Source organism: Malassezia pachydermatis, assembly GCF_001278385.1.
Source record: "Malassezia pachydermatis strain CBS 1879 chromosome Unknown scaffold6, whole genome shotgun sequence".
Lineage (NCBI taxonomy): Eukaryota > Fungi > Basidiomycota > Malasseziomycetes > Malasseziales > Malasseziaceae > Malassezia > Malassezia pachydermatis.
In genome coordinates, this window is record NW_017253143.1 from 307,594 (window position 1) to 321,246 (window position 13,653).

General features: G+C 56.0%; 4 protein-coding genes across 4 annotated transcripts; 3 read left to right on the forward strand and 1 right to left on the reverse strand.

Moving 5' to 3' along the window:
- Positions 1-79: 79 nt before the first annotated feature.
- Positions 80-8,410, forward strand: Malapachy_0163 (e3 ubiquitin-protein ligase huwe1; the record flags this gene model as incomplete). Its single annotated transcript, XM_018134696.1, has 1 exon — positions 80-8,410. One exon carries the CDS (start codon positions 80-82, stop codon positions 8,408-8,410), a length of 8,331 nt encoding a protein of 2,776 aa, XP_017991053.1.
- A 50-nt stretch (positions 8,411-8,460) lies between these two features.
- Positions 8,461-9,222, reverse strand: Malapachy_0185 (hypothetical protein; the record flags this gene model as incomplete). The annotated part of the gene is made up of 1 exon (XM_018134717.1): positions 8,461-9,222. The coding sequence occupies one exon, from the start codon at positions 9,220-9,222 to the stop codon at positions 8,461-8,463; it is 762 nt and encodes a 253-aa protein (XP_017991024.1).
- Positions 9,223-9,357: 135 nt separating this feature from the next.
- On the forward strand, positions 9,358-11,201 carry Malapachy_0168 (hypothetical protein; the record flags this gene model as incomplete). Its single annotated transcript, XM_018134701.1, has 5 exons — positions 9,358-9,500; positions 9,535-9,603; positions 9,632-10,865; positions 10,892-10,933; positions 10,968-11,201. 5 exons carry the CDS (start codon positions 9,358-9,360, stop codon positions 11,199-11,201), a joined length of 1,722 nt encoding a protein of 573 aa, XP_017991047.1.
- Positions 11,202-11,563: 362 nt separating this feature from the next.
- On the forward strand, positions 11,564-13,495 carry Malapachy_0144 (heat shock protein hss1; the record flags this gene model as incomplete). The annotated part of the gene is made up of 1 exon (XM_018134677.1): positions 11,564-13,495. One exon carries the CDS (start codon positions 11,564-11,566, stop codon positions 13,493-13,495), a length of 1,932 nt encoding a protein of 643 aa, XP_017991021.1.
- Between the last annotated feature and the right edge of the window lie 158 nt (positions 13,496-13,653).

A 13,653-nucleotide genomic window follows, 5' to 3' on the forward strand; every position in this document is an offset into this window, starting at 1 on the left:
ACATGCACGCCGAGGACGTGGACGGCCGCAAGACAAGTGGAACGGACCTGGCGTCTACGACGAAGAGTGTGGTGAGCGCATGAAGATCACCAAAACCCCGAAGCGCAAGCCGGAGGCCAGTGCCGACGTGCTTGCCCTCGTGGCTCGGATTGCGGATGCGCCAGGGACCTCCCTTGCGCCGCTCCTCGCCGAGATCGAGTCGTGGGAATGGCCGCGTGGCGACTTGTACACGTGGGTGCCTGCCCTCAATCGTCTCGATACTGAGCTGGAGCGCATCTGCACGCCAGATAGACTCGAGCCTGTACAAAAGACACCGTTTGTGAGCGAAGACCGGGCGCTGCTGCTCTCGATCTTGCGCTTCACCCGGATTTTGCTGGAAAACTGCATGAACCGTAAGCTGTATGCGTCCTATGAGCATCTCAATCGATTGCTGGGCACTTTTGATCAAGAGGTTCTTGAAGCGCTGCTGTACCTCCTTTTGCGGCCTGCCCAGCAACATAGCGGCTCCGGACGGCATGACTGGGCCATTTCTACGTCGCGCTTGGCTGTATTAGCCACTGCGTGGCCACCGCGCGAAATCGGTCTTGATATGTCCGATCTTGCGGCTGAACAAGCCGTCATGCCTTCGTCCTTGCACAGCGTACATATTCTCAGCTACCGCGCGCCTTCTGCAGCGCCACCGGGCTCGCCGACCACCACGCCTTCAACACCGGCCAAGGCGCCCACCTCGGGTGAGGCGCCAGGACTTTTGCGTGTGCAAGTCTCGCACCTTGATACCGATCCACGAACTCCCGGTGAGATTGTGCATGCTACCCCGGATGCGATGACCTTATCAGAGGAGGAGCGATTCGAGCTCTTCCACAAAATTCGTGTGGCCATGGCCTGTCGCGACACAACCTCGCGATGCCAAACGCTGGTGTGCCGTTTGCTTGCCATTGCATGCTTCGCGCATACGGCGCCCGAATCCATGGCCAATGCGCGTCTGTTCTTGGTCGAGCCTAGCTTAGTGCCACGTACAGCGGCTTTGGTCGTCCCCACAGAGCCGGCCAACGATTGGGTGGCAAGTGCCGCGTTGTATGCTCTTGACTCGTTTGGGCACTTCCGTGTGCGTCTAAGCGAAGTGTTGACGGCGGTCAATGCATCGGTCAGTCATGGCCTGCTTCTCCAGCGCTTGCGGTCGATGACAGAGAGTCTTGCGGCGATGGCCGACGCGCCGACGCCGCCCTTGTCGACGCATGCCGACGCCTTTATCGATGCGCTGATTACCCTTGTAGCCAATTTGACTACGACGGTGTCAGGAAGCAGTATGGTCGTCGGCGCTGGCCTCATTCCGCAGCTCGTCGAGATAGCATGCCTCTCGTCCGAGCAGAATGCCCTCGTCCATCGTACGTGTGCGCGTGCCATTGGCCTGCTGGACAATGCCATGTATGCCTATCCACCGGCCTTCCAGCAATTCACGGCCGTGCACGGTGTGGATGCCCTGATTTTGCGTATCTCTGTGCAAGTGAAGCAAGACTGCGAAGCGACGGGGCCTGTTCGCTACGGACGTTTGCATGTACTGCGCCAGCTCTTCCGGTTGTTTTACCATCTGATGACCACTGCGGGAACGGCCGAAGGGCTGCGTACTGTGATTGACTCGCCGATGTTGCCCGCCCTACGCACGATTTTCGAGCATCCTCATGTGTTTGGCTCGCCAGTGCTGGCACAGGCCGTGACCATTATGGCCACATTGGTCCACAATGAGCCGACACAGCTGACGACCGTGCAAGAGCAAGGCCTGCCGGAAGCGTTCCTTAGTGCGCTGGAGGCGGACATGGAGCCCAACGTCGAGTTGCTTACGGCCATCACGACAGCCCTTGGCGCCTTGTGCCTCAACGAAACTGGCTTGCGTCTGGTCCAAGCCAAGCCGATTGTCCCATCTCTGCTGCGTGTGTTGGACGATGCCCGGTTCCATCGTATCTTGCTGGACCGCGATAATGCTAATGTCCTAGGCGCGTCCATGGACGAGCTCCTACGCCACCATCCCACGTTCCAGGATAGTGTGCTGGACGCGCTCGTGCGTGTCGTGGATCGTATTGTGGAGGCAGGCCGAACGTTTCAGCCGCCCGCCGAGCCCGCGGACGCCCGGAGCTTGTATGTACTGCCACCACGCGAGCCTTCGTTGACGCTAGCGCCGAAGCGTATTGCTACCTCGCTGGTCACATTGCGGGAACAGGACCACAGCGTACCACCTGCTGTGCCAGGCGACGTGAACGAGCCGTTGCAGTCGTTTGATGTATTGTGCCGCTTTCTGGAAGGCCTATTTCGCAATGCCGCGCTGTGCCGCGACTTTATGCGTCGCGGGGGCTTGATGCGTTTGTTGGCATTCCAAAGTACGCCGTGCATTGCGTACACGTTTCCAGCGACGCAGACAGCCGACTCTACGGTCGTCTTACTGCGCACGATGGTCGAAGAAAGTCCCAGCTCTGTGATGCATGCTCTCCTACAGCAATTGCAACATTCGATGCTCGAATGGGAGGCGGATTGGCTGGCTTTGTTGGATCATGGCACACCTGCCTCGTTCCGTATGTTGGTGCGTCTGCACACACGTGTCCATCTTCTTTCGGATTTGTGCCAGGCATTCCACCAGACCTTTACGCTTGCGCAGGCCGGCTCCAAAATTCCTATGGCGCTACTCAGTGCGTTACAGGAAGGGGGGGACCTCACTACACTTACGCAGCTGGGCGAATTGCTGCGCTGTGTTGCCTGGGAATCGATGCAATTGCATGCCGCCCTAGGTTCGCAGGCGACACATCCAAGTGTCTATCCTGTGGTATACATGGCAGACCGTTTAGCTGCTGCGCTGGTCGGCTTGCTGGGTGTCGTTGCGCGACTCTGTGTGCCTCGTCGCACAATGGATACCGAGTACTGGCATGTGGCCACAAACACGGCCCATACACTCGCGCAGATGATGCAGGCATGGTCGACCCTGCGGCCTGCTGTGGCGGATTCCGATGCATGGGCCGAGCATACCTACCTTAGTCTGGTCTCTGCGCATTTGCTGTACGACAAACGTTCCTTGTCATCGTCGCAAGTGCATACCCTCTTGCTGCAGGCATGTATGGAGCAAGGCGCCTTGGATACCATGTCGTCGCATGTGCGTGCCATGGTGCCCTTGTTCACGCAGCCTCCCTCCGACGACGCAACTGAGGTAGGCATGAGCGCCAAGGCCCATGCAATCAATGCCATTCGAGCTTACTTTGACTTGCTGGTACGCTTGGTCCAAGCGCGGCCTTTGTTGGATGCACCGCAGCCATCGCACTCGCCCGCCGACGGCGTGCAGCCCTATGTGCTGCTTGTGGACGTGCGTCGTACCGCCCTGCGAATGTGCTCGTGGATGTGGATGGAAGCGTGGCTGCCTACGCTGCCATTGACCACCATTCGCCTGTTGGTCCAAGTGCTTGGCCTTATACTTCAAGCCGACCGTGAAACGCCACCACTGCCACGAAGCGAACCTGCCGTGAGTGATCTTCCTTCAGCCTTGGCCGCGACACTCGCCGGGGTCTCGCTGCCCAACCAAGGTAGTGGGCCTCGCGCTTTGCCTTCGTCGACGCCCCCTGTCGACGAAACGCGTCTCAGCCAGTTGGTGGAGATGGGATTCCCACGTGGCGCAGCGCGGCGCGCCTTGCAGCGGTGTCACAACAACATCAGCGCGGCCACCGAGTACATTTTCACACATCCTGAGCTCGAAGATGAGCCGGATGAGCCGACGGCCCCTAGTGAACCTCAAGGTGAGACGCAGGAAACGCCTGCTGCAGAGGCACCGGTCGAGGCAGAGGCACAACCGCCTGCGCCCGAACGAACAACGCCTCGCGCGCTTGCCGAGTCGCCTCACAAGGCCGATCTCGATGCGGAGCGGACTGCGTTCCGACCTCAGTTCTTCCCACGACTATTAGAGCTGGCAGATACACACGAGCCCTTGGTGTTTGACGCTAAGCATGTGTTCGGCTACGTTGTGCAAGACAAGGAGCGTTTGCCTGTACTCTGGGCCTCCGTGGTGGATCGCGTGCCGATGCAGGCCAACGATGCGCATACCCCTATGCGTTTGCATTTGCTAGCGCTTCTTCTCACGTTTGACCGCATTTCTCTATCCTTGCCATGGTCGACCATGCCAGCGCTGGGCGAGCGTCTTTGCGCATGGATCGAAGCGTACACTGCGACATCGCCCCTCTCTGCATCGCCGACCTGGCTTGCCTCGGCGTGGATTGCCCTGAGTGGGATGCTGGGGTTGGCCGAGGTCCCGGACGAGACCCCGACACCGTCCATTCTGCCGGACGATCGCCTGGCGTTCCTCCACATGGCACGCACACGTCTTCTTTCGCCGGCGCGTGTCATCCTCCAATCCGCCTCACAACATTCGCCAAGCATTGTTTTGGCAGTGTGCCGGGCCCTGGTCTTGCTCACACGCGACGATGCGACGGCGCAAGCATGGGCGCGCGATAATGGCGTGCGTACGCTCCTGCAAGTCTTGTGCACGCGTCGCTTTGCTGCCTTGACGGCATACCAACGCCTCGTCGTGATGATCCTGCGCCACATCTCGGAAGCGGGCGGCGCTCTCCTCCCGGCTATGGCCAAGCGTGTACACGCATGGATGCAGCCCTCGTCTGGCCGTACACGCTCAGCGGATGTAGCCAACTTGCTTAAATCGCTGAGCTACACAGTACTTCGCCAGCCCACCGTATTTATCGAGGCTGCTTCGTGCCAATTGGAGCTGGTCGAATACGATAAAGAACGGACGCAGGTACCTGTGCGATTACTGCAAAACGCTACCCTCCCAACGGAGCCACAGGAGGCGGAGAGAATGCGAGTGGATGTGATTCAGGCACTATGGCATGAGTTGTATGGTGCCTTGTCGGGGGAGGCACAGCCTTCTGAGGCGCCTAGCGGGACCAACGACGTGGTGATGTCGGAGGCGGATGCACGCGATGCGTATGCCTACTTCTTGCTACAATGCTCAATGGAGCTCGTATCTTCGTACATGGGAAGCAAGGTCGGCCTGCTGCAATGCACTCTGCCTACGGGCGTGCCTGTGTTGACCTATCTGTTGCAAGAGATTGTGCCTGTTGGCTTTCTTCAAGCGTACGACGCCGAGGAGCTACGAAAGCGCATGGCCGAATCCAACTGGGCCATGTCGTTGCTAGTGGCCTTGGCCGCCGACCCTGAGCCCTCCACGGATGCGATGCGTGTGCCTGAGGCCTTGATTGGTGTACGCAAGGCGCTCCTGGATGCACTGCACAAGGCGCTCCGCGATGCGTTGCTCTCATCGGAGGCCGTTGAAATTCGGTATGGACGCATGTATGCGCTGAGTGATCTGTGCCATCGATTGCTTACCGCGCAGCCGCAAGCGGGGTCGAATGCGATGAAGCGGGCGCCTGTGGTTCTGCACATTGCCAAGACTATGCTGGAAAAAAACTTTGTGCCGCTACTCACGCAAGTACTGGCAGATTTGGACGTGCATACTCCGTCTGTGCGTTCACTCGTGGATGTTGTGCTTCGTCCGCTGGAGCAGCTGACAAAGATGTCGGCCAAAGTCGCCAAGGCTGATCGACGTAGTGCGCGTGCCCGCGAGCCATCGGTCAATGCGGATACGCCGTCCTCGCCATCCGTCATGTCTAGCGATGGCCTGGTTGACGACTCCTACGAGGAGGGTGACGAAGACGACATGCCGGCGCCCGACTTTTACCGCAACTCGTCTCTAGGCATGCATACCGGTGAAATGGAGCAGGGCGCGTATGATGAAGACGACCTCAGCGACGATATGGACGATGAAGATGAGATGGAGATGGAGGAGTATGTGAGTGAAGAAGAAAGTGAGTTAAGTACCGACGCGGAAGGTCTAGATGGTGACTCGACACATGTTGTGGAAGTGATGGAAGAAGACGATTCGGGCGCAGAGTCGGACAGTGTTGATGTGGACGATATCGATGAAGATGATCACGACATGGATGACTTGCATGAAGACGACTTGTACGACTCAGAACTGCCCTGGGACGAAGAGTCGGGGGATGCCTTGTCGCTCGATGAGCATGACTATGACTATGTTGTCGATGATGAGGGTGATATTGAGGTGGATGCTAACAATGGTGGTGGCGTCGACGAGATTTTGGAGGCTCTAGATGATATGGAGGGCGGTCAAGACGACGAGATGGACGATCATGATGGCATAGACGATGAAGGTGATTCGGGCGATGAGTTGGGCCCGGGCCCGATTCGGCCCCTCGATATGTCGGAAGACCTGCGGTGGCCATCGCGTAGCCACGACGACCGATTCGGTGCGAACTGGTCGTGGACGCAACTCCCACGCTCGTCTCGTCGTACTGGCCCCGCGAATGGGCCACCTACGTTCTTCGCCCTGCCGTCGTCAGAGACGCCAGCGCCTGCACGTGCATCACACACATCATCGCGGCCTACGACACACGACCAAGATGCTGGCTTCCATCCCCTCCTAGTGGACGACCAGCCTTCGTCCTCCGACGGCGATGGACCCACATGGGCTCGCTCTGTAGAGGCGCTCATGGGCGGTGGCACAATGCAGTTCCTTGAGATGTTCTTGCAGCGAAATATGCCCAACGGCGCAGACGCTAGCATCCGCATTGAGCTGGATCACGGGCATGGCACGCCACGTATGCAGATCGCGAACATTGGAGGTGATATCAACATGGTACCTGCCTCCTCCGATCCTTCGGCGGCAGACCCGCCTGCGCCCAATGCACCAGAGGCAGAAGCCCCTGCATCGGTTGATGTCGTGGCCGAGTCGCAACGCTTTACGCCATTGTCCACCGAAGCGCGACGTGGCGAAGAAGCGCATGTCCTGCTGGGCAATGCAGCTGCGGAATTGGGCTCAGCACTTCGCACACAATTGGTGCACCGTCTGCTGCCCGCTTACGAAAAGCGCATGCGCGACACTTCGACCAGTGTTGCGCAGCGATCCGCCTCAGACTCAAAGCGCAAGCTCGAAGCGATGGAAGACTATGAAAGCAATACGCCGCCACGTACGTTGCGTGAGAGCGTCACAAGCAGGCTGTTTGGACCAAGTGTAGAGCTGCCAGAGTCTGATATTGACCCCACGTTCCTGGAAGCCCTCCCTGAGGAACTGCGCGAAGAAGCTATTCTTAGCCAGCAGCTCGGCGCTCGGCTCGCACGGGGCTCGCAAGGCCTTGCACGTGACTTCTTGGAAGTGCTACCACGGAGCCTGCGTGCCGAGCTGCAACGGGTGGACGAGCCAACGGCCGGATCTGCAACGACACAGCCTGAATCGCAGTCGTCGTCGGCCAACCCATCGCAAGACCGCGAAAATGCACAGGAGACGCACGCGCAGCCACGCGAAGCCATCCAATTGTTGGATCGCGCTGGCTTGGCCTCCTTGGTCCGCTTGCTCTACTTCCCTTCGCTCAGTTCGCGCTCATCTCTTTTGCACAAGGTGCTAGCGCATCTGTGCGAGAACGCACGTACGCGAGCTGACCTTATGCAGCTGCTTCTCATGGTATTGGTGGAAAGTACCCACAGTACGAGCGCCGTGGATCGCTCATTTGCTGCCGTGAGCAGCAAGGCATCCAGGCATACTCCTCAGCGAGGCACGCCTCGTCGTCCACCTACCACGCCCACACCCTCTGCCTCTGGACTGCTGCCTACGCTACCCACGCCCTTGACGCCCATGGGCGAAGAGGCACCTCATTTGCTGGCATCGCGCAGTCTGGAAACCCTCTCTCATCTTGCGCATGCTCATTCGCAAACGGCCCTATACTGCCTGCGCGAAGATAAGCAGAAAAAAGGGGCGAAACGTGTGCCTGTCTATGTGCTGCTAAGCCTATTGGAGAAAGATGCTATCCTTTCTCATGCTCCGCTTGTGCAAGCACTAGTGGCCCTTTTGCACTCGGTGACCAAGCCGCTGACGTACATTCGTAAGGATGCTGATGGTGCCTCGTCCTCTACCGTGGTGTTGGGCGAGCCGTATGAGGGCGTAGAAATTGCAGCTATCCCCGCAGAACGAATGGCTGCCATTGTTAAGCCACTGCATACCCCCATGTCCTCCAAAGCTTTCCAACACACACTGGGCGTCGCTTCCCATTTGTCGCACATGCCGGGTGGTAGGGAGGCCATCAGCGAAGCGCTGCAAAATGCAGCTACCAAGGCATCTCACTCACTTGTGAACAGTTTGGATGCTTTAATCCAGTCCTTGCCGCCGCCACCTCCCGAACAGGAAACGGACGATGACCAAGGTCAGGAACTGTCCATTCGCCCTCCTCCTCCTCCCCCACCTACGCTGCACACGTCTTCGGAGCCACTGGCCAAACTAGCTAGTCCTACTAGTGCGCAGGCCGAGTTTCTACGCTGCCTGCGCGCGCTGGACTACTTGTACATCCGCAAATAAGCAATCTCTGCTTGCCTACATTTTATAGAATACATACATACACATACAAGTTATGCCACTGCTGTATCATTGGCTGGTACACCAGCATCAATCGCATCCACTGGCGCGGCCGCCGTTACGTTGGCGTCGACTGCGTTCGCCACGTGCGTCCGAGCCACAGACAGGTTCGTTAAACTCAGGCGGTCATCGTCATGTTCAGATGTGGGGTGGTCATGCTCTATACCTAGCATAGAACGCAAAATATCGTTTTCTTGACGTAGCCTCTCAAGCTCCGTCTTGGTCTCCAGCACATCCTGAGGTGATTCGTCGCCATCCAATGACATCATAGCGCTTCGAACTAGCGAGCCAAGATTCGCACAAATATCGTGAAGAACTTTGTCGTCTTTGGCAGCATGCGTATCTCGTTCTGATTTCATCTGATTAAGACGGTTCTCATAGTACGCGGTTAAGTCGAGGCTATGCTGTTGTGCTGCATAGGAAAACGCTCGGAATTTGCCCATGACAGTCTCCAGCGTAGTCTCATATTCGCGCAATAACATACCCAGCTGCTTGGTTTCGTGAGCAAGTTTTGTATTTTCTGTAGCCAATTGAGTATTGAGCCGTTCAATTTGCGACAAAAACTCCTCCTGCGATAGGTCGACATTGAAGCGCCGCAAGGCAAAGCCTGTCCGCTCATGGACCGCTTGTCCTTGCAGCGAATGAAGCTGTTCGCGTAGGCTCTCCATCTCCTCCTTATTCGAGGATATTTGTGCAGAGAGTTCCTGCACTACGGACCACAGGCGTGAGGCCACATCGCCCTCGGCGGCAGACATAGCTTCGCTGGTAATGTCAAACGTTAACGACCGTCGCCCGGGCGCCTACCAAGTCGAACAACTCTCCACAAACCCGTCCAGCCTCCACCTGACTCCCTCGCCTTGCGGTTGGTGCCTGGCGTCGGCTTGGACACTATGGCAGCAGAGAAAGGTCCTGCGAGTCGCGAGCAAGTGTCCGCTATCACTTCCTGGGTTGAAGCACTTGTAAAGAAGAGAAAGGTGCATGACGCAAGTGATCTATGTGATGGAGCTGCCCTTCTTGAAGTCCTCAGCAATGTGTACGTTATCGCAATTCTCTCTTACCTCTTCTAGTGATGATTCCCACTTTTCCATTCCATGGAGATGCTCTATGGATGCACTATGCAAGCAGATGCAACTATAGTACGTTACTTTGGCTACTTATTTTTAGCTATTCCTCTGTCTTGGGTATGGACGAAGATCAGTTTCCAGTGATCGACGTCAAATCTGCATCGAAAAAGAAACCATTGAACTACGATGAGCTCCTAAAAGTACTGCGTCTTGTTGTTGATATTGTGCTTAAAACAGACGACAATGATCAACATGTCTCAGCCATGCAGAATCTTCCTGTGGATCAGCAAGTTGTTATGAAAGCCGTGGTGGAAAACATTATGTCTGATACCACATCCACAGAGGCCCCCACGACAGACGAGACGGAAGTATCCGGCGTGGTGAATCACACATCAGGAAACACTGAGTATCTTGAGAAAGAACTTGCTGAGGAGAAGAGACGTTCCGCGGAGCGTCAAGACCAACTTGCTCAATTCGAAACTGATATCGAGCGTTTGACGAAAGAGCGTGATGAGTTGGCAGCGTCTAATGCATCCCTTCGTGAAGTCGAAAAGGAACGGGATACTATGCGTGATCAGCTTGATGAATGGCGCCAGATTGTGGACCAGTCTAAAAAGCAAGAGAAGACACTAGAGAAGCTCCGTGAACGTGCTGCCGAGGCAGCAGAACTGAAAAGACAAGTAAAGGAGCTTGAGAAGAGTCAAGCTCATTCCAACTCCAAGAGTACAGAGAAAAAAGACCGTTATGTTTCCGAGCTTACAGATAAGCTCAAAGCAGAGCGTCAGAAGCTGGAACAGAAAATCGACGAGTGGGAGAAGAAGTACTCTCAGTTGGAAAAGAAGCATTCCACTCTGCAAACAGACTTCAAGGTTTTGCAAGAGGAGAAACAGGCCGATAAAGATCAGCTTACGAGCTTGTTAGAACGTGTTCATACGTTAGAACAAGATGGGCTACCCCGACCGGATCTGGATGCGCTCTCTTCGACAGATGCCATGACGGAGCTGCAAGCAAAGGTTACGCAGTTGGAGTTGGAGAACAAGTCATTGATGGACCGCTTAGATTCTACTACATCCTCTGTGTCTGGCTCTCATGATAAATCTGAGGCTAGCTTTGCTGATGTGCAGGCCGAAATTGTTGCAATGCGCAACAATTCCAAGTCTAAAGAGACGGAAGCTCTGAATCTGCTAAACAAGCTGGAAAAGAAGTGGTCCAAGGATGGGAACAAGTCCGTCGGGAAAGACATGAAGGCTGTACGTGACTTGCTCAGTGAGTCATTCCAAATGGATGATGTGGTGATTCAGCGCTTGCAAGCCTGCTCGGACCAGACTGTCGAGGTATGTATATACCTACTTACCTAAAGCAACAGCACAAGGAATCAGCCATGACAAATGCGGATCTTCTGGTATGTAAATCCCTTGCATATGGCTTATATACAGCGTGAACTCGATGCACTTCGACAAGAACAACGCCTCATGGCCTCTGCCTTCCAAAAAATGAGCTCACAATTATACTCTCAAACAAGCTGGTCTGATATTGCTCACATCCGGCCCAATACCGAAGGAGCTCCGCCGCCGCCTAGTCTTCCTGAGACTCTTCGACCTTCGAACACCTCATGGTTGGCTCAGCAACGTGATGCTTTGGCAGGTGCTTTGCGCCTTTCTCGAAAATAGATACAGGTAGGGCAAAATGTCACCCGAGTTTCTCCATCGCCATGCCAAATAAGCTCAGGTCCCTTCTCAAAATTGCCCCGCACAGGCCCCGCCCGCCAGGGTCCACGAGACTTGGCCTTCAAGCTTGTCATGCTTATTCATGCTTACTCATGGAGAAATCTTTGGAATCATTTCGACTCTCTTCCACATGGATAATGTGGAGTGGCGCAGAAGGATACCGAACAAAAGCGAAAGTTTCTTGGGCATTCTACTGGGTGCTCGTATGGCCAGCTAGAGTCCAGTGAATGAGGCAAAAGAAGACGGCAATACTATAAAAGTGGGATCCCGTCTAAGTTTCTCTTCCTTCACAACATCTAATAATAATGGGAAAAGCTGTTGGTATTGATTTGGGTACCACCTACTCGTGTGTGGCCGTCTGGCAGAACGACCGTGTCGAGGTCATTGCCAATGACCAGGGTAACCGCACGACCCCGTCGTACGTTGCCTTCACCGACACCGAGCGTCTGATCGGAGACGCCGCCAAGAACCAGGTGGCCATGAACCCCCACAACACTGTCTTCGACGCCAAGCGTCTTATTGGCCGCAAGTTCGCCGACGCTGAGGTCCAGTCGGACATGAAGCACTGGCCATTCTCGGTCATTGACCGCAGTGGCAAGCCTGTCATCAAGGTGGAATACAAGGGTGAGGAGAAGATCTTCACGCCTGAGGAGATCTCCTCGATGGTCCTGCTGAAGATGCGTGAGACCGCTGAGGCTTACCTTGGCTCGGACGTCAAGGACGCCGTCGTCACTGTCCCTGCCTACTTCAACGACTCGCAGCGTCAGGCTACCAAGGACGCTGGTGTTATTGCTGGTCTGAACGTCATGCGTATCATCAACGAGCCGACCGCTGCCGCTATTGCGTACGGTCTCGACAAGAAGGACGACAAGGAGAAGAACGTACTCATCTTCGACTTGGGTGGTGGTACTTTCGATGTGTCGCTCCTCACCATTGAGGAGGGTATCTTCGAAGTTAAGGCCACTGCCGGTGACACGCACTTGGGTGGTGAGGACTTTGACAACCGCCTCGTGAACCACTTCGTCCAGGAGTTCAAGCGCAAGAACAAGAAGGATCTGACGACCAACGCTCGTGCGCTGCGTCGTCTCCGCACTGCCTCGGAGCGTGCTAAGCGCACTCTCTCGTCGGCTGCTCAGACCACCATTGAGATTGACTCGCTCTTTGAGGGTATTGACTTCTACACTTCGATCACCCGTGCCCGCTTCGAGGAGCTCTGTGGTGACCTCTTCTCGCACACTATTGACCCGGTTGAGAAGGTGCTGCGTGACGCCAAGATTGACAAGGGCTCGGTCCACGAAATCGTTCTGGTCGGTGGTTCGACCCGTATCCCGCGTGTGCAGAAGCTGCTCCGCGACTTCTTCAACGGCCGTGAGCCGAACAAGTCGATCAACCCTGACGAGGCCGTTGCCTACGGTGCCGCCGTCCAGGCTGCCATTCTGTCGGGTGACACGTCGGAGAAGACTCAGGACCTCCTGCTTCTCGACGTTGCCCCTCTTTCGATGGGTATCGAGACTGCTGGTGGTGTCTTCACCCCGCTCATCAAGCGCAACACGACTGTGCCGACCAAGAAGTCGGAGATCTTCTCGACTTACGCCGACAACCAGCCTGGTGTGTTGATTCAGGTGTTCGAGGGTGAGCGTGCCCGCACCAAGGACAACAACCTCCTCGGTAAGTTCGAGCTCTCGGGTATCCCGCCGGCTCCCCGTGGTGTGCCTCAGATCGAGGTTACCTTCGATGTGGACGCCAACGGTATCCTGAACGTGTCGGCTGCCGACAAGACCACTGGTCGCTCGGAGAAGATCACCATCACCAACGACAAGGGCCGTCTCTCGAAGGAAGAGATTGAGCGCATGGTGTCGGACGCTGAGAAGTACAAGGCCGAGGACGAGGCTGCGGCTGAGCGTATCAAGGCTAAGAACGGTCTGGAGTCGTACGCTTACAACCTCCGCAACTCGCTCAACGAGGAGGCCTTTGCTAGCAAGCTTGACGCTTCGGACAAGGAGACCCTCCAGAAGGCAATTAGCGAGACCATTGAGTGGCTCGACAACACCCAGGAGGGCTCGATTGACGAGTACAACGACAAGCAGAAGGAGCTTGAGGGTATTGCCAACCCGATTATGCAGAAGGCGTACGGCGCTGCTGGCGGTGCTCCGGGTGCCGGTGGCTTCCCGGGTGCTGACGGTGCTGCTCCGGGCGCTGGTGGCGATGATGGCCCTCAGGTTGAGGAGATCGACTAAATGCTCCGTTGATATGAAAATGATTCGTAGAGATATCCCAACTATGGTAATATAAATGGTTATGTCGATATATTTTGAGTGTGTATGTTTTAGTAAGCGAGCGATTTCTTTCTCTGAGTTCGAAGGTGGCGGCGCGGCGGCGCTTTGACACTGACCGT